Source organism: Tuber melanosporum (genome assembly GCF_000151645.1).
Source record: "Tuber melanosporum whole genome shotgun sequence assembly, scaffold_5, strain Mel28".
NCBI classification, from domain to species: domain Eukaryota; kingdom Fungi; phylum Ascomycota; class Pezizomycetes; order Pezizales; family Tuberaceae; genus Tuber; species Tuber melanosporum.
This window is the reverse complement of record NW_003299095.1, coordinates 1,551,054-1,570,054: the sequence shown is the minus strand read 5'-3', so window position 1 is coordinate 1,570,054 and position 19,001 is coordinate 1,551,054. Positions and strand designations below refer to the sequence as shown.

General features: G+C 45.3%; 6 protein-coding genes; 2 read left to right on the top strand and 4 right to left on the bottom strand.

The window, feature by feature from the left end:
• Positions 1-11,364: 11,364 nt before the first annotated feature.
• On the bottom strand, positions 11,365-12,894 carry GSTUM_00008902001 (uncharacterized protein; the record flags this gene model as incomplete). The annotated part of the gene is made up of 6 exons (XM_002840358.1): positions 11,365-11,585; positions 11,647-11,982; positions 12,041-12,324; positions 12,375-12,493; positions 12,548-12,604; positions 12,652-12,894. The coding sequence occupies 6 exons, from the start codon at positions 12,892-12,894 to the stop codon at positions 11,365-11,367; spliced, it is 1,260 nt and encodes a 419-aa protein (XP_002840404.1).
• Positions 12,895-13,157: 263 nt separating this feature from the next.
• On the top strand, positions 13,158-14,907 carry GSTUM_00008901001 (uncharacterized protein; the record flags this gene model as incomplete). XM_002840357.2 has 3 exons in its annotated part: positions 13,158-13,446; positions 13,562-14,526; positions 14,596-14,907. The coding sequence occupies 3 exons, from the start codon at positions 13,158-13,160 to the stop codon at positions 14,803-14,805; spliced, it is 1,464 nt and encodes a 487-aa protein (XP_002840403.1). The 3' UTR covers positions 14,806-14,907.
• Positions 14,908-15,358: 451 nt separating this feature from the next.
• Positions 15,359-17,160, top strand: GSTUM_00008900001 (uncharacterized protein; the record flags this gene model as incomplete). XM_002840356.2 has 7 exons in its annotated part: positions 15,359-15,432; positions 15,487-15,664; positions 15,720-16,223; positions 16,279-16,374; positions 16,432-16,804; positions 16,862-16,963; positions 17,018-17,160. Exons 2-7 carry the CDS (start codon positions 15,590-15,592, stop codon positions 17,158-17,160), a joined length of 1,293 nt encoding a protein of 430 aa, XP_002840402.1. The 5' UTR covers positions 15,359-15,432; positions 15,487-15,589.
• Positions 17,161-17,447: 287 nt separating this feature from the next.
• GSTUM_00008899001 (uncharacterized protein) lies at positions 17,448-18,694 on the bottom strand (the record flags this gene model as incomplete). XM_002840355.2 has 2 exons in its annotated part: positions 17,448-18,322; positions 18,407-18,694. 2 exons carry the CDS (start codon positions 18,692-18,694, stop codon positions 18,278-18,280), a joined length of 333 nt encoding a protein of 110 aa, XP_002840401.1. The 3' UTR covers positions 17,448-18,277.
• Positions 18,695-18,759: 65 nt separating this feature from the next.
• On the bottom strand, positions 18,760-18,938 carry GSTUM_00008898001 (uncharacterized protein; the record flags this gene model as incomplete). Its single annotated transcript, XM_002840354.1, has 2 exons — positions 18,760-18,783; positions 18,852-18,938. 2 exons carry the CDS (start codon positions 18,936-18,938, stop codon positions 18,760-18,762), a joined length of 111 nt encoding a protein of 36 aa, XP_002840400.1.
• A 52-nt stretch (positions 18,939-18,990) lies between these two features.
• The window catches only part of GSTUM_00008897001 (uncharacterized protein), a gene marked incomplete at its 3' end in the record, with an annotated part of 708 nt that continues 697 nt past the window's right edge, over positions 18,991-19,001 (bottom strand). The window contains exon 2 of the mRNA XM_002840353.2: positions 18,991-19,001. This exon is cut by the window's right edge and continues 168 nt beyond it. Coding sequence (XP_002840399.1) covers positions 18,991-19,001 — 11 coding nt within the window.

Here is a 19,001-nt window from a genome sequence, read left to right as displayed (position 1 = left end):
TGGACCCTATTACCAAAAACCTACTTCGAGGCAATGGAGGTTATCCAATTCACATCAAAGGAGGAAAGAGGGATTGAGAATGCAAACAAGAAAGACAAAACAATTCAGGCAATAAGAGAAGCCTTGGAAGAAGGACAAAAGGAGATGAAAGGAATTGCACTGGGGTTATGCCAATGGAAGGACGGAAATATGTGGTACGATGGAAAACAATGGATCCCGGAAGAAGAGGAGATAAGGACAGACATCATACGACAACACCAGGATATCCGAACGGCAGGACACGGAGGAACAGCTAAAACCACGGAATTCATCACTAGGTCATTCTATTGGCCAGGACTGTGCGAAGATGTCAAACGATATGTTAAAAACTGCGACATATGCCAGAGAACGAAAACGGCTAAACACGCACCATATGGATTACTAAAATCAAACGAAATTCCCAAACAACCATGGGAAACAATTACTATGGATTTTATCACGGACCTACCAACATCGGAAAATTGCGATACTATCCTGGTCGTGGTCGATCGTCTGACCAAAATGAGCCATTTCATTCTGGTTAGAAAATATATCAACACGAGGGATTTTATACAAACCTTCTTCAGGGAGGTCTTCCGACTTCATGGCCTACCCAAGAATATCATCACCGATCGAGGAACACTATTCACATCGGGACTATGGAAAAGGGTAACTGGAGAAATGGGAATACAAAACAGAATAAGCACAGCATTCCACCCACAAATGGATGGACAAACGGAACGGATAAATGTGATACTCGAACAATATTTAAGGGCTTACGTCAATTATCAACAAGATGATTGGTACAAGCTGTTATCAATGGCCGAATTCACATACAATAATGGAAAGTAAGAAACAATCGGCACAACATCATTCTTTGCGAATTATGGACAACATCCACAAAGTCAGACCACATATCATACGATTAATGCTGTGATACCAGAAAAAACGGATATGGGAAAACTACACGAAACCTTACAATACGAAATGAGTCAAGCACAACAACAGCAAAAAGAACAATAAGATAAGCACTGAAGACCGGATCCGAACATACAACCAGGAGATATGGTATGGCTAATACCACACAATATCCATACAATACGACCATCAAAGAAATTGGACTATAAGAAAATCGGACCCTTCAGGATATTGGAAAAAGTGGGCAGCCGAGCTTAGAAACTCGACCTTTCCCCCTCAATGCGAATACACAATACATTCCACATCTCACTCCTTGAATTACACAACAACGATAAGTTTCCTTCACAAACACTTATTCCTCCCCCTCCGATCGAACTCGACGGAGAACCAGAATAGGTGCTCAACGAAATAGTCGATTCCCGCTTCTTCCACGGTTACCTCCAATACCGAGCCAAGTGGACAGGATATTTTCCTGAATACGATAAAACTTGGTACTTCGCACACAACTTCGAAAACGCATAAGATGCCATCTCAACCTTCCACCAACGATACCCAGGCAAGCCCAGCCCAGGTGACAATCACGTTCAACCAAGACAAAGGCGAGGGAAAGGCTCCCGTGCCATTGCAACCACACGAGGGCTGGGACGATAGCCCCCGCCAAAACACACCCACCAGCCCCGCATACTCATTCATGGGGCCAACTGACGAGGAACTTAAGGAAAGGGAACAACAAGCACAGCATAACGCCATGTCATGGACGGTATGCTACGATGACGGTTGCCAAACATACTTTGGCGACAAAGAAGGCTCGAGATGGTTCCCGAGGGAATGTCGAAAGGGTGGCCCATGCCCGGACCACATTCTAAAGCATTGGCAACAATGCTTCAGAAATGGGTGCAGAATGCATAGGGTACAGAAAATATCTGCGGGATTCTACCCCCAGAAAGATGGAAGCAGAAAAGAGTTGGAAGGAGAAGATGCCAGAAAGGCATGGGCCGCAAGGACACGGTTCAGGGAGGGAGGGGCCCAAAACTCCTCCGCAGACACGGAACCGAATGTCAGGAGCCTAGACAGGCAGATCCGGGGACACTGAGAACATCTGGGCCAAGCCAAGGCCACAATTTTGGCAAATAACAAAACGATCACGGAGCTTAGACAGCTGAACAACAATCAGCGGCACACGATCGAGATGGCGAATCTGACTCTGAAATCAGTAAGGGTCAGATGGAGGACGGCAGACGAAAAGTTCCACAAGCTGAGAAGGACCATGCGCTCGGCAGGATGGGAACTATTGAAACTGGGAGAAAAAGCCTGATGGGACTCAGGCTTAGAAGGAGGAGAGCTAATGTCACAAATATGGCTTAACGAGGAAAGGGTTTTCACATGACGCATAGTATGAGTCACAGGTATGTTATTGTTTCGCGCATATGACCTATTCGGGTTATATGATTGGTTATGTGTGGAAATTGTGATGCTTTCGCACATGGCTCAAGTATGAGTCATGGGACATGCGCCTGACGAGTATGCCTTCCGAGTGTGCCTTACGGGTAAGCCTTGCACATATGATTTATGTTTTACACATGACCTCATTAAGAGGTCATGGGTTTTGAACATATGATCACTTTGGTCATATGACTAGTTTGTTATGATTTGGTTTCCCACATGTGACCACTTTAGGTCACATGACTAAAGGCAGGAAGAACACTATATAAGGAGGCCGATACGGCCGAGGAAGATAGCTTCTTCACGCTTTATTCTAAGTACTTTTCCTACTTCTTACTTTAACGAATATAAAATACCTTTACGATCTTTATCCTTATTGCAACGTTATCACTACGCCAAGGAAGGCGCTTTACAAAGAAGAGTTAGAGAAAGCTTATGATAGGCGTTCCCGGTAGAAGACAAGGGTCTTGTACTATCAGTAACGAAGGCAGAGGCCTAGAGCTATCGTAAGACAAAGGAAGAAGAAGACACGAAGAGAAGTATTGTTCCCCGTCGCCAAGCACTAACTATCCAGAGAGGGATCGTTACACATGACCTCAATATGAGGTTATGGGTTTCATACATTAGACCACTTTGGATCATATGACTTATTTATTGCATTATGATTGGTTTATGTGTTTTTACACATGATCTCACTATGAGTTCCTGGGTTTCACATATGTGACCTCTTTGGTTATAAGACTACTTTGTTATGATTTGGTTTCGCTCATGTGACCACTTGAGGTCACATGACTGGAGTGTAAAGAACGACTATTTAACGGGATAATGGAGCCCAAGGAGAAGGAGTTCTTCATGCTTTATTTAAGTACTTTTCCTACTTTTTATTTATGTCTATGGATAGAAAAACACCTTTATACTCTTTACTATTATCATGACCTTTATTACTATTACAATAAGAAGACTCTATATAAGGTAGAGTTAGAGAAAGCTTATGATAGACATTACAGATAGAAGACATCGGTCTTGCACCATCAGTAATGTAGGTATAGGCCTAAGAACTATCATACAATACAAGAAAAAGAGTAGTATCGTTCCCCATCACCAAGAACTAACTATCTAAAGGGGAATCATTACAGTAGGTCAGATCAAGAGTTATAGAAGTTTAAAGTCAGCAATTTAGGAGGATTGCATCTATGACTACTCCTGCTGATACAACCAGCAAATGAAACTGATACTGTCATCAATAGAGGAAACAATTGGGGCCAACCCAGTTCGACTTGAGAACTAGACTATAAGTCCAATGACTCTAAAAATTGGATAATTACTATTGGAAACAATATAGTTCTCAATTAGCAAAATAGTAATTACCAAAGAGAGTGTAAAGGTTTTCAGAAACTCCTAGTATTGGTACTTCAGGAGAATGCGCGATGTTACAAGTTATAATTAAAGAGGTATATAATTTGTATAATAGATAAATGTAGTCTGCAAATACTCAGATGCGGAATATAAATATCAAAGTGCCTACCAAGCTTTTAGACATTATCAAGCAACGGAGAAGAGATCTTACCAATATAATATTATTTTCACAATTCTATTCTACTTTACCTTACTTTACTCTTAGTAGTAATAAACAAAACAAGTAACCCTTTGAGTCTTCCTAGACAAATTTCCGTCTACAAAAATGAATCTCAATTGGCATAGACGATTCTGAGTTTATACAGATCATCTCTACCTAACAGTTGATAAGATTTATTTGCTAAAGCATATCTGAGAGTCTGCTGATTTTCATTGTTACAAATACTTAAAATTATGATTATTCTTAAAACTATTTCTCAAGAAACTAGAAAATGAATTTTCTTACAGAAATAATGTTTTCTCTAGTAATAGAAGAAGTATTTACTAAATTGTGATCAGTAATAGTAGGAGAATTGTAATTAGAAAGGGTTTAGTTAGAAGGAGGATGTAAAGTTAAAAAAAATGTTGGAGTATGCTGGTATGAACAATGTTGAGAGAAACTAGTAGGATGTAGAGTTCATATAGTGGCTATTCTTCCTCTATTGTTAATTTGTAATTGCTGTAAGCTCATAGTATGAAGCTCATCAATATTATACATGGTAATAGCCAGTAAGAAGAAATAGAATAATATGGTGAAGGAAGTAAGATGTAGGATAAAAAAAATACCAGTAGTGATGACAGTGAAGTATGAAATTGTTCAGATAAAGGTAGGATAACTGGATCTTTAAAATAATTAGCAGTGGGATTATAATTGTGGGGAAAAAAGTTGACTTGAGAAAGAAGGATTACGTAAAATGAAAGTGGAATAGCTATAGGCTAATCCTATTATAATAATTGTTAGACTTATCAATAACTTCTGGATCAGAATAATATCAGGTCTGCCTCTGCAAACAGGTTCCAATCTCAAGTAGTTTGATAAGTTTTTGAGTCATCTGTTACAAGATGTAAAAATCACCTGATTACCATGACAAAAAATCTGGATTGATATCAGGTATTGATGTCATGTGTTACCAAATACAAAGATGGTATCACCTGATGTAATCTGAGAAAATCTTTATCCTCTGATAGAGGATGATAGTGACCCAGGGGTGTACTTGCTTATCCCGGGCTGGATCCTTGTGCCCCGGCGCTGAGTACGAGTAGGATTGATTCCCTACCGTGGTTGCCAAGACGAGTCACCAGAAATTGAACAAAGCCCGAGTCCACAAGACAACAGTTCGCATGTTATTTACTTCTTCATGACGGGGGATGCCACATTTTTCCTACCCGAAACCAGTTATGATAATCCCTCCCACATCATCATATTTGTTAAACTCGGGAAACCCCGTCAGGTGTGTTCAACCCTACGGTGTCTACTCGTATCGATATCTAACCAAAACTGCCCTTCCTCCCTTCCCTCCCAGCCAACCCAACGCTACGAAATGCCAAGAAGCTACTCGTCACCTGAGCACGGTGGCGCGAGTGCCTTCGACCGCAGTGCCGTGGCTTGCGAAAACAATGGAGGGTGGGTTCGTATGCCGTAGTACAAGTACCGGTACCGCACTTGAATGTCGTAATATTATCATACCAGCCTATAATATGATACTATAAGGGTTGAGGTCGTGATTGTGATTGGGGTTTACCTTGGCCGCATATTCTTTCCCCCCCCCAAAAAAAAAAACACTGCTAGTCTCGGGCGGTTAATTCGCCGAGTGATACACTATGAGTGGAGTGTATAATTCTTTGTCTTGTTTTTGTTTTTGGTCCCAAGCAAATCTCGTAATCAGTGCTCTGCTTCATATTTAGCCCCATTATATGTGGCGGCTTTTTGTGCGCATTCCGCCATCCGATCCGGGGGGAGAGTTGATGGCAGTTGATGGCGCCGGAATGTTATCCCCAAGCCTTAAACAGGATGGTGAAAGCGTTTATTGACGGGAGTACGTAATATGGGAAGCCCAAGTTGAAGCGGCGTTTGCGGCCTGGATGGGTCGTGGGTAAAACAAATCGGTTTTTGCCGCTGTGAGAAGTATATTCTTCGATAGTCGCGTAGCATAAAGGACCCCAGGCCCGTAATATCATAGTCCACCCAATGCTATTCCTCCAAGATGGGTCATTGCACGTAGGCGCATCATTCGATGCCTCAAACGTCTCCCAAAGCATCGCAGGTTGCTCGTCACGAACTCCGAGCAAGAGCTGGAGGATTCCATATGGACAAGAGGGCGCCATCCTGTTCATTCCAACTGATTGAACTAGCAAATGCCGTCACAGCAGAACCGACAAGCGTGTGAGGGAACATCTCGGAAAGGTTTCTTTTGCATTTTGTCTAGTTTGCGGACTGTGATACCTACCCACTTCAGTCATAAATCCAAGAACTCGAAGACTTCACGAAATCAACATCAGAAAAAACAATCAGAAATCCCAGCAACGGAGTAGAGACTAGCTTGGCCCAAGTGAGGAACCGATTTCACTCCACCGGAGAATAAGATTTTATTTTATGCAGCGGCAGATTGGACTTCCTGATTGGGCTGTGCCTGCTTTCCTCAGCGCGAGTTACAGTATCTATTATTGGAATTGGAATTTTTACTAATTACAAACAAAAACACCTTGCCATTCGCGGGTTATGCAATCAAGAGGGTTGCCGGTGCGTATATCGCCCAGTTTGCTCGCAATGGGGTAGTCCGTCTGTCCCTCGCAAGGGAAGGACTAGAAATTTGCCCAGCGCTTTTTAGCCCCTCCTGGGTGTGAAGCTGGAAGGGCACGGCTATCTTGGGAACTTACGACATGGAGATTCCTTCTCTGGTCGCTCTCGGTCCTGAAAAACGATGTATATGCCCCATGACGGCCTCAGTAATCGCCTGAGGTTGCAAAAGAGCTAGTCGGAAGGATGGAGGGAACGCTACTTTACTCATCCTTTATATTAAATCTACCAAACCTTACGCCCTTGCAAAGCGGCCCCCGCGGTACGTGAGAGCCCGATCTAAATTCCCGCCATAACCGGACCAGGACGCCCTTCCAGGTCCAGATCAAAAATAATGATCCCCCCCAGAAAGGCAGGGACAACAATCTCGAGTAAGCGGTAACGGACTTGGGGTGGGAATAAAACAATCTTCAGAACGATAACCGCATTAACCGGCGGAAAACTCCCCTGTTTTTCTTTCAATCCTACCTAAACTTCGTCGCCAGGACTATAAACCCTTCAGGGCCGCTGAGTTTGACTCAATCGTAAGTTTAATCTCTCCTGCTTACTCCATCTAACGCATGAGCGCCTAGCAACCGCTCCCTGTCGGCTCATGCGGTAGAATTACAGTACAAGTACCGGCACGGTAGGCGGGACAGAAGGTCACTGAAGGGGGTGGGGATCGCGCTGTTAAGCGATAAGCGCCCGAAAAGAAGGGATTGACTATGATAGCTCTCGCACGGCCGCTGGGGTGCGTTTTCAAACGGAGGTAATGGCTAGACTACGGGTGACAACAGTGGCATGGCAAAACCGAGAGAAGGGTTCCGAGATAAACGAGAAAGAAAAGAAAAGAGATTCCACAGAACCGGTTCGGAGATTAAGTTACGATAATTACAAATACTCGAGTTTGATATGACACTGTTAGCGTAGAGCACTGAGAGTACGAGTACGGTAAGGGCGCAGTATCATACTCCAAGTCAGAAAAAGCCTTGACCGCCAAACGCCCCACAGTTCAAGTAGAAACCATGCGAGTACTTGTCCGATTACCATTGGGCTGTGCACTTTATGGTACGGTACTCGAATGATGTGACGCTATTAATAGCTCCTTGAACCACAAAAATCCTCCCCCCTCCAACAAACTACCGGGCACCCTTCAAACCCTCCGTTACGGCACCAAGGAAAAAACAAAAGTTTAGAATGGGAGCACTGTCTATTCTGGAGTCGGGCTATTTATTAACGTAAAAGAGTGGGGGGGTTTTCTTTCTACGCCAAATTACAAGCACTGGTGGGTTCGAATTCGTGCCTACTCGAGTACTATTTTCTACCCCACCAGACTGTGGTATTCGAGGATTTGTAGGGCATATATTTCTATAAGATTACGTGGTCAAGATCGATCGGTGCAATTTTTATTCTCCCCCCCCAGAAGAGCACTTTCGTTCAGCTGTTGGGGCTGTGTGTAGGTTGGGTTGTGATGGGTGGGTGATGACCGGAGAAGGGGGTAGGCCTTGGCCATGCTGGGGCTTTGTGGGCCCAATTGGGTTGTCTAGAGTACCGCATTAACTGGCGATAGCGGGCCAGCGCTATATATGTTAAAATAAAGTGTGGCGCAAGCACGCCATTGCCAAGACTGTAGTAGTATATCAAGTCTTGGCTTGGGATTCACTATTGCAGCTACAGTCAATTAAATCTATCTACAAGTTCTCCAACCTCATTATCAGCAACATCAAGTTCCTCCTCTGCAGTCTCTACTTCAACTGCTATAGTATCCTCCATGTCATCACCTGGTCCCCCTGGATTTCCCCAGCTCTCAATCTCTTCCTGGCCTATTCGCTAATCTCCTACAATAAGATCTTCTGGAGAAATATCCTTAATGGAAATCTCCTCATCACAGGGGCCATCAATAGGTAATGCTAGCCCCACCTTCTGAAAAGAAGACACAATCAGCTCACACTTTGTAGTGCAAAACCTCTCCCAAGCATCAGCAAGGTAGTGCTATACAAGGACTCAGCAATCTTCCACTGCACTGGTACAGCTACTCTCCCGTAAATCTTCCCCAGATTGCTCTTCATAAAGGTCCAGAGTATCCTCTACTAATACTCATAGAATATCCTTTAATGGTTTGTTCACGGCAACATTGAGTGGTTGTATCAAGCCAGTGCAGCCAGGAGGAATCATTGCTGGAATGATATTGTGAGAGTGAAGAGTATATAAAACTGTGTTAGTCTTATGAAATTTTGCTACTTTGAGTGCTAGCATTTTTGGGCCCGGGAGAGTACAGGTACAAGCATGTCTGTTATCCAATTGACAAGTACTAACCCATTTGCATAGGCATTCAGGTTAAACTGTACTACAACTCGGGAATCATACCAAGCAATCTCTGCTGCCCGGCGTTGCTGATGTGAGCAGCGGGTGAGGATCTTAATGTTCTTGAATAAGATTAGGGGCTTGACATGCATTGCACTATCTGCAAAAATTCCAAGTATGATGGTTGCTTGTCTCTTGTTCCATCAACTTTGAGTGCTGCAAACTTGAACAGTATGCAATTCTCAGTCGACATAAGTTTGACCATCCAGAAATTCAAATGGTAAGAGAGTTTCATCCATATTGCAGATACTATTTAAAAGGTACCTTCCTACTACAAACAACTTATCCTCTGTCTCTGGTCTCAGTTGAGCATTGCGGTGAACATATCTGACAAAATTGAGACACTCGCAAGTAGTTAGCAGGAATCTTTTGTGACTTATTTGTTGCAAATCATAGGATGATATTATGATAGGCAAGAAAACCAAGAAACTACTCATTAGAAAAAAACAAAAGCTCTAATATTAATTGTAGGATATGTCTTGAGAAACATAGCTTGAGCAGTATGATGGAGCCAGTGTAACGATCCCCTTTCAGATAGTTAGTTCTTGGTGACAGGAAACGATACTTATCTTTTCTTTGCCTTTCTTTCCTTGTCTTACGATAGCTCTAGACCTCTGCCTATGTTGCTGATAGTACAAGACCTATGTCTTCTATCGGAAACACCTATCGTAAGCTTTCTCTAACTCGTCTTCGTGACGAGTGCTTCTTGGCGTAATGATAATGTTGCAATAAAGATAAAGATCGTAAAGGTGTTTTATATTCGTTAAAGTAATATGTAGGAAAAGTACTTAAAACAAAGCGTAAAGAACCTATCTTCCTCGGCCGCATCGGCCTCCTTATATAGTGTTCTTCCCGCCTTTAATCATGTGACCTAAAGTGGTCACATGTGTAAAACCAAATCAAAACAAACTAGTCATGTGACCAAAGTGATCACATGCTCAAAACCCATGACCTTATAGCGAGGTCATGTGCAAAACTCATAAACCAATCATAACGCAATAAACAAGTCATATGACTCGACTGAGTCATATGCACGAAACCCATGACATCATAATGAGGTCATGTGCGAAACATAAATCATATGCGCAGGGCATGTCCGTAAGGCACACTCGTAAGGCATACTCGTCAGGCGCATGTCCCATGACTCATACTTGAGCCATGTGCGAAAACATCACAAATCCCACACATAACTAATCATATAACCCGAATAGGTTATATGCGTGAAACAATAACATACCTGTGACTCATAACCATGTGTCACGTAAAAACCCTTTCCTCGCTAAGTCACGTTCGTGACAGCCAGCTACGTCGAACAGACTTGCACTCATCCTTTCATGTCCAATATACCTCATACAGCTTCTCTTCCATCTCAGGCCACCAGCAATTCCGTACTCCTTTATCCCTTCTCCACATACTCTTAGTACCATTGACAATCAGTATTATTGTATCTGGCTTTAGCTACTTCTGAATTGTTGTTCAAGGTACAAGGTACCTTGAAGATACCTCTCTCTCTGTTAGGCTTCACAAGGCTATGGGACCAGAAGGGATTTTGTGGTGAAGCCAAGAAGATAGAACTTGGAGTTTAAACTTCCTCATATATGAATGGTAAACCTCCTTCTGTAGTTTTCCAAAAAGTCGCAGATTTAATAAAACTAACTTAGAATTTTTTCCCGATCATTCTTTTGATAGATGTGGGCTCACCCGAGGCTTTCGACTAGCATGTACTGGTACACTCCCTTGCTGGACATCTTGCAATGACTGGACAAGAACTTGAGCAGGATTTATTGGTATACTTGGAGAGATACTGATAGGCACTATACTCTGTAAATTGTTGTTGGTACTAACAGAATCTTCAAAAATGTATATGTGGTTGGAGGGCACGGGAGGACTCAGATAGGATGCAATAGCTGAGTATTCTCAATTTATGTTGGAATGACATGTAGGAGGCATAGTTGATCGAGTACCAGGGGACTTAGATATTATAGTAGATAGTATTTGTCCTTTCAGGTTCAAATTAGTATTATTTATACTATAGATACTAGGAGAGCTTGAGGTCCAAGTGGCAAAATCTTCTGCTCTGAGCTGAGGTGAATCGCGAGAAACTGAACACTGCCTTCAACAGTATGTTGACGTTGAAATTTAGATTATTAATTCTTCTTTAAGACAAAGCTGAGCTGAGACCGAGGTGATTTACCTCAGCCACACTTTATTTCAACATGCCTAGTGCTGGCCCGCTATTGCCAGTTAATGCGGTACCGGTATGATAATATTATAACACTTATTTTATAGGTAATGGCTCTGGAAGGATCAGTTGGCGATCATAGCGTGTCACTCGGTTTTTCGGAAGTTTCCATCAGTAGGAAGGAGACAAGAGGTTGAGAGAATATTCTCGTGCTGTATTCCATTTTATACTTTCTAAGATATCACGATCTCTGATACCATAATTCCGTTCACGAGCCCAGGAAAGGCGAAGCTCTAGATGGAGAGACGGGCAATGACGGTCGCGTCTTCTCCGCCGAGAGCACCTCCTCCAATGTCATCTTCCACCCCCCGCCGACGTTCCCTGCCTTCGCCCAGAATTTTGATAAATGCCTAGTTCCCGAATCGCATAGTATAGTAACGACTCTATGCCCGGGTCCCATCTGTAGTGCTGTGCGTACCGCTGCGACGCCTATCGCTCCAGTTAGCCCCCCTCACCCTCCCTGTTTTTCATCTACTAGCTGAATACATACAATTAACCGCACTACTGCTCCCGACAAACAGTCCTTCCCGCTCGACCAGGAATCTAGCCATGGCCATCGCCTCCTCGTCGCCGACGCGGATAGCATCGTCAATTAGTGGCCTCCCAGCCTCAAAGTTCGCTGTGACACGGTTAATCCCGATGCCTTCTATGATGGTGTCCACCTGCTGTCTCCTCCGGGTGCCCTCTCGCTCTCTAACATCGAACATAACCCCGTAGCGGATACGGTTATACAATCCGCTGCCCTGCGGGTCCGCTAGGACAATTTTGAGCTTGGGAAGGTGGGGCTTGAGATACCTCGCTACCCCCGATATCGTCCCGCCAGTACCTATTCTGCCGTGAGCAAAAACATACAGTGAGCAAAGTACCCTACCATGCAAACAAACCTGCACCTGCAACAAAGCAATCCAACTTCCCTCCGCACTGGTCAAATATCTCTGGTCCTGTACCTTCATAGTGCGCTTTCCAATTCGCCTCGTTCTCGAATTGATCTGCGAAGAAGCCACTGCCCGGGATTATAGGCGATTTTGTGTGCTCCTCAGATCGAGCACGGGCTTTGTTTACGAACTGCGCACGGTCTACGATTGGGGCGGGGGGCACGCGCTCGACTTCCGCACCAAGCTTCGTTAGAAGGTCGGATTTTTCGGCGGATTGATCGTTTGGCATGCAGCTTCCCAAGTCAGTGCGAGTGGTTGGGGATGAGAGGAGAGGGGGGGTTACATGTGCGCTAGGTATCCACGGGCTCGGCAAAGGATTGCTAGAGAGACGCCAGTTGAACCGACGGTGCCTTCGTAGACTTTATCGCCGGAATGAGGCGTGAGGAGGCCTTCTGCCTCGGCCTTTTTTATGTATGTTAGTGAGTTTCCTCGGTTCTCAGGAGTCGAGGTGAGTACCGTTTCTATGAGTTTCATTGCTACTCTATCCTTAACTGAGCCTCCTGGTTCTAGGAACTGTCACTTGTAAGCCCTGGAGCTACAAAGTCCAATCCTGGATATACCTCTGCTTTCCCTAATATTTCGCATCCAGTAGCCTCAGAGAGACATTTTATCCTAATTAGAGGGGTATTTCCGATACACTCTTCCAGCCCGTTTCGTATGTCTTCCGTAGCTTTAGCAGGTGGAGATTTTCGTTCCCGGGGAGTTTCTGAAGGTCGATCGGAGAGCCAGTCCGCAACTAGAACAGCGCCAGCGCCGATAGCGATCCCACCGAGAAGAATTGTTGTTTGGGAGTATCTTTGCATAGGTTAGCAATTAAAGGCACAGTAGCGATATTTTCGGCTGTTACGCGGGGCTATAGCTTCCCATTCTCTAATTACTTCAGCACAATAAAGTTGAGTGACGTCTAAGGGGTAAGAAATGGTTTATCCTTATCGCCCAGATCGAGCCGCAACGCCAGGGATTCGTTTCTCCATGTACAAACCTTCCTCCCTGTCCCTCCCTTTGTTCTCCCCTCCTCCCCCTCCTCCTCCTCCTATCTCCCCGTTTCAAAAATCGCTACTACCAAATGGACTCCCCGTTAATATCATCACTCTTCCGATCCTTCTTTCGTCGTCGCGCCTGCGCTCGCCCCATGAATGGCTTGATCCGCCGGAATTACTCCCTCTTGCCGAAATTCCCATCACCGAGGATCACAGCCGATACCTCCGGCGAGACATGGCAGCCGCGAACGGCATTCCTCCAGAAGGACCGGATGAGCGAGTTTGAAAAATACCCTATGGTGGATGCACGAGCGCTAGCGAGGAGGAAGGAAAGGCCGAAGAGGGTGAAGATGTTGGTTCGGGATTTTATCGATGGTCGGGTTCTTTCTCTCTTGAAGCATAGGACTTGAGAACCCGGAATTGGGGGATTTCCTTATCACAATTTGTCCCAGATCAGGATTCTAACCGAAGGGTTGGGGCGGATCTACAGACAGTCTTTACAATCCCAATTACGGTTTCTTCTCAAAATTTGCTGTCATCTTCTCTACTGAGAAGCCCTTCCCGTTCAATCTGATTCGCGATGAAAGTGAGTTCCAGAGGGTCCTCGGAGAGCAGTACACTAGTTTCGAGGATAAGCTGGATGAGGTGGAGATGAACCCTGTGAGGCAGCTTTGGCACACACCTACGGAGCTGTTTAAGCCTTACTACGGGGAGGCAATTGCCAGGTACTTGGTGGAGAATTACAAGCTCACACTATTCCCGTATAGCGATCTCATAATTTACGAGATGGGTGCCGGGAATGGTACCATGATGTCAAACATATTGGACCATGTGCGCGATACGGAGCCAGACGTCTACCAACGAACAAAATATAAGATTATCGAGATCAGCAAGAACCTTGCGAACCTCCAAAGGGCAAGAGCGGCGGCTGGAGGTCACTCGGAAAAGATCGAGATAGCCAACGAGAGCATATTTGACTGGAACACATATGTTTCAGATCCATGCTTCTTCTTAGCTCTGGAGGTGTTCGACAACTTCGCTCATGACGTCATTCGCTACAACCCCCAAACAGAGCAACCATTGCAGGGAATTGTCTTAATCGACGCTGCGGGGGACTTCACCGAGTTGTACACACCAAGGCTAGACCCCATCGCCGAGCGATACCTAAGAATCCGCCAAAAGGTGGCAAGACCAGGCTACAATCACCCATTGAAAGGACCAAAACTCATTCGAAGATTGAAAGATCAATTCATACCGTTCTCAGAGAACCTGACGATACCGGAGTACATACCCACCAAGGTGCTCGGGTTCTTTGACATCCTTCGGGAACACTTTCCTGCGCACCGATTGGTCGTCAGTGACTTCCATGCGCTTCCAGATGCTGTCAAAGGGATTAATGCGCCGGTTGTGCAAACCAGGTACAACCGAACCAGTATTCCCGTCACTACTCCATTTGTACGTACCCTACATGTCATCCTGCAAGTATCCGTGGAGATGGGACTAATGAGGATGTAACATGTATAGGTACAGCAGGGGTTGTTTGATATACTGTTTCCCACGGATTTTGAGGTCATGGATGATATGTATAAGGCTATGACGGGAAAGCTTACACGGGTGATGAAGCAGGAGGACTTTTTGAGGAGTTGGGCATATTTGGAGGAGACAGAGACTATTAATGGGGACAATCCGATGTTGAACTGGTACAAGAATACCAGTGTCCTGAGCTCGGTTTAGAATAGGAGGCAGGGGGAGCAAGGTGATGTATTATATCAGAATAAGGCATAGTTTTATTTCTGTGCATAGATAACTATGCGCTCCATATTGAGCTCCTGCTATCCTCTGAACATGCTTTCCAAGAGATCAGGATCTAATGGTAAAAACAAACGTGCTACATGCTATGTGCAACGCACCACCGAGCATATTAATTTGCTCCTCAATTACCGGTATGTATGATACTTTAAAAAGGTGATAGTAGAGTCCAGATTAGATATTTATGTTGGACCCAATCCCTAACCCCTTAAGAGGCTTTCCAAACATGTCACCATTCCCCACCTTCCCCACTCATAGTCTAAATTACCCAACGTGCTCGAAGGGGCCGAGCTTGAATACTTTCCCGTGACCATGGTCATTTCACCTTGGCATATTTCAGCCAAGCCACCACTAAACGCGCAACGCGTCGACCCAAGAAATCAATTTATCATACCTTCCCGCTTCAGCCTCTCCAAACCAAAGCCTTCCACTGCCAATTCGCACGACCACTACAACCATCATCCAATCCATTCCCCCAAACAGCCAGTAACCAAGGGAGCAAGAAATGGGGTCGGCCTCAAAGAAAACTTCCCCAATGGACCTCCTCTCCGAGTAAGTACCCCCCTCTTAAGCAAAGACAAAAAAATAATAATTAAAATTCTCCAGTGAGGAGCAAGCATACCCAATCCACGAACGGGTCCAATCTGCGCAAACCGAGCTCGAAGGATTCGCTATAGGAGACCGAAGTTACGAACGCCAATTCGCAACAATGTATTTTTTGCGTCTAGTAGATTTAAAACCGTCGGTGGAGGCTGTCGCATTGAAAGCTTGGGAGGGCATTGAAGTAAGACACCTCAGGAATCTTTTTCTTCCTGTAGCCATTTAACAATACTGGGTAGATTGGAGGCGAAACCGTCAACAGAGCGGACCGCGTCCTTGAAGTCCGCCAGGGCGAACTCTGCTGGATTGTCGGCACAATTTACATGGAAATGCCGCTGAAACCCAACATCCTCGAGGACATTACGAAGGACCAATGGATTGCGGCGCCGCCCCCTCGGGATAAGTACGTGACGCCCGGGGCGGATCAGACCATGCTTGAGGATGAGTCTGGGCGGCTGAGGCTTGTGGGGAGGGCGCTTGAGAAGGAGTGCCTGGTTACTGGGGTGGTGGTCGGCGTCATGGGGACTGAGACCAAGGACGGGGATTTTGACGTCGTGGATGTGATCGTGCCTGAGTTACCGCCGCAGGAGAATAAATTGGATATTGGTGAAGGAAAGGAGAAGAAGGGTGGTAGGAGGAAGGTTGCATTGGTCAGTGGATTGAGTTTTAAAGGGAATGCCATGGAGAATTTCGAGACGGAGTTGTTGGCAGAGTACTTACTTGGTGAAGTGGGCGGAGTGGAGGTTAGTTTTACGCCATCTACTTTAAAAGAGGAGAGAATGCTAACTGCTATAATAGGACCAAGAATCTGCATCAAAAATCACCCGCCTCATTATCGCCGGTAACTCCCTAGCCCCAGTAGTCGCTCTCCCACCTGTCAAGGGCGAAGAAAAGGTTTTCCTTCCCCCTCCCCCTCTATGATACTCCACCAGACTGACCCTCATATGATAGCACAAAAAATATGGTTACGACTCAACAACCTACAACGCAAATCCCGTCCTCGCCCTTGACAACCTCCTGACAACCCTCCTCCCCTCCCTCCCCGTAACAATCCTCCCCGGCCCCACCGACCCGGCAAACGTCTCCCTCCCACAGAAGCCCCTCCACCCCGCCATATTCCGTAACGCAAAACACTACGCCGCCTCCTCCCTACACACAGCCACAAACCCCTGCTGCGTCGACATCGACGGGCTCAAGTTCCTGGGAACCGCGGGGCAGAATCTGGACGACGTGTACAAGTACGTTGAAGGGGAAGACCGATTGGGGATGTGCGAGCGCTTACTAAGGTGGAGGTGTGTGGCGCCGACGGCCCCAGATACGCTTTGTTTGTTCCCCCCCGCTCTGCACCTTTGCCACACACCCAAAGGTTAATGATTAGTAGGGTCCTTCCCATTTGAAGACAAAGATATGTACGTCATAAAAGAGTGTCCGCACGTATTTTTCATAGGGAACCAAGAGGAGTTTGCCAGTCGGTTGGTAGAAGGTGGCATTTCCTTCCCAAAAATTTCTTACTTTTGAGTTTACTGATTAAGAGGAGTAGGGCCTCAAAACCAACTCTGCAGAATAATCCTGGTTCCCAAGTTCTCGGAAACAAACGAGGTGGTGCTACTAGACCTTGACACACTCGAGTGCGAAAGCGTGAGGTTTGGTGTTGAGAATGGTACCGGGTCACCTGGTTAGTCGCTATTTTCTTGTTAATTCTAATTGACATACATGGGTGGTCATCTGGCTGGCTGGATGATGGAAAATGTATTATAGAAATCACAAGATTGTCAAATAGCTAAACAGTGTTTTCCCGCAGCAATACAATCAATAGCTAAACAAGTCATCTGGAACTAAGTATTGCGGCGTGACCAACGAAAGTGAAACGACCACAGTAATAATTATACTTCATTATCCCACACCGCCCTCTTTAAAAGTTTTAATTCTGATTCGAGCACGAGTAGACTACGTACCAAGCAATCCCGTAAAGGCTATCAGTAATAACTTCTATGACAAGTAATACATCTCCCATCCCAACCTCCGCTTCAGAAACATAACTCGCAGAAACATAATTAGCGTACCCCTCACCCCCACCGCCGGCAATCGTGAACTGCACGATACAAAACAGTCTGGGTGGGGAAGTAAGCGATAGCATATCGGGTAGACAAGAGTGAAAACCCCATGCCCTGATGAGGGAGAGGAAGGAAAAGTGAAATATATCACAAGAATGATAATAAAAAAACTCCGTTTAATACAGGGTAAAGTAAGATCTCACACCATCTAGGTGAAAAGTACCACGACACCACACAGCACGGTGCTGCAAAACTGAAAGAAACTGAAAGAAACTGTGAGAAAAAAAGTTGGGGAGGGAGGACTAAGGAAGATTGATGGAAAGTTAAAACTACTGTACACGAGACGTAATATAATATAAAGCTAGTATCTTAAGAGGTAAAGGGGGAGAGAAAAGAAGAAAAAGGTGCAATTTTTTGGCTCAATTTATTTATTATCGCACCCGACCTGACTATTCGTTATTGTTAAAATCCCCCGTTGGATTGACCAAACCAATTGAACGGAAGGGGGAAGGGGAAAGGAGAGAAAGGGAGAGAAAGGGAGAGAAAGGGAGAGAAAGGGAGAGAAAGGGAGAGAAAGGGAGAGAAAGGGAGAGAAAGGGAGAGAAAGGGAGAGAAAGGGAGAGAAAGGGAGAGAAAGAGAGAGGGAAGGAGAGGAAAGGAGAGGAAAGGAGAGGAAAGGATGCATCGGATACGCAAGAGGATAAATGTATATAAGAAAAAAGGAATAACGATCAAGATAAAATCTACGAAAATTTCCAGCGGTGAGAGCAAATTTCGCAGGTGCAGAACTATATTGTGTCCCTATCATTAACCCGCGCAAATCCAACAGAAGGTAATTGTGAGGAAGGGGGGAGAAGAAGGAAGAAACATACTGTAGTCATAGGTTCATCGGCAGATCTGGTCTGCGCCTGGGTATACGAAACCTTTTTTTGACCGCATTTTCCACAGGTGAGTTGGTCGCTGATAGACTTCTCGGATTTGGCCATCATGGCGGTCCTCATGTTCTCCTCCATGAGCTTCTCGTCGGCCTGTCTCCTCTGTGCGGACGCCATCTCGCTGCTCTCCATGGTGGAGAGGCGCGCGGGAGTGATCTCGCCTGAGACAACACGGTTGCGGAGATTATTGTCCTTGCTCTTGAGGTTGAGGAAGAGGACCTGCATGCGGCGCTTGTAGGCTGCGTCGGTCTTCTTGTAGTTTGTGAAGGTGATGGACTCAATGGACTTTGCTAGCGATAGGAGAGTATCCGAAGCTATTTACCGCCGTAAGTTTCTGCAAAATTCACATACTCAGGAGTAACTCAAGTGTTCAATTTCATACAAGCATCACAACCAAGTGCCAACGCGTCATAAATGATGCCAAGACAGTTATCACGAGTAGCTTCGCCGGTGCACTGCCAATTAACATTGTCGGTTTTTCTAGATCTAGTGGCAAGATCCGCTGGGCGTTTTCCGAAGGTTTAAGGGGAGT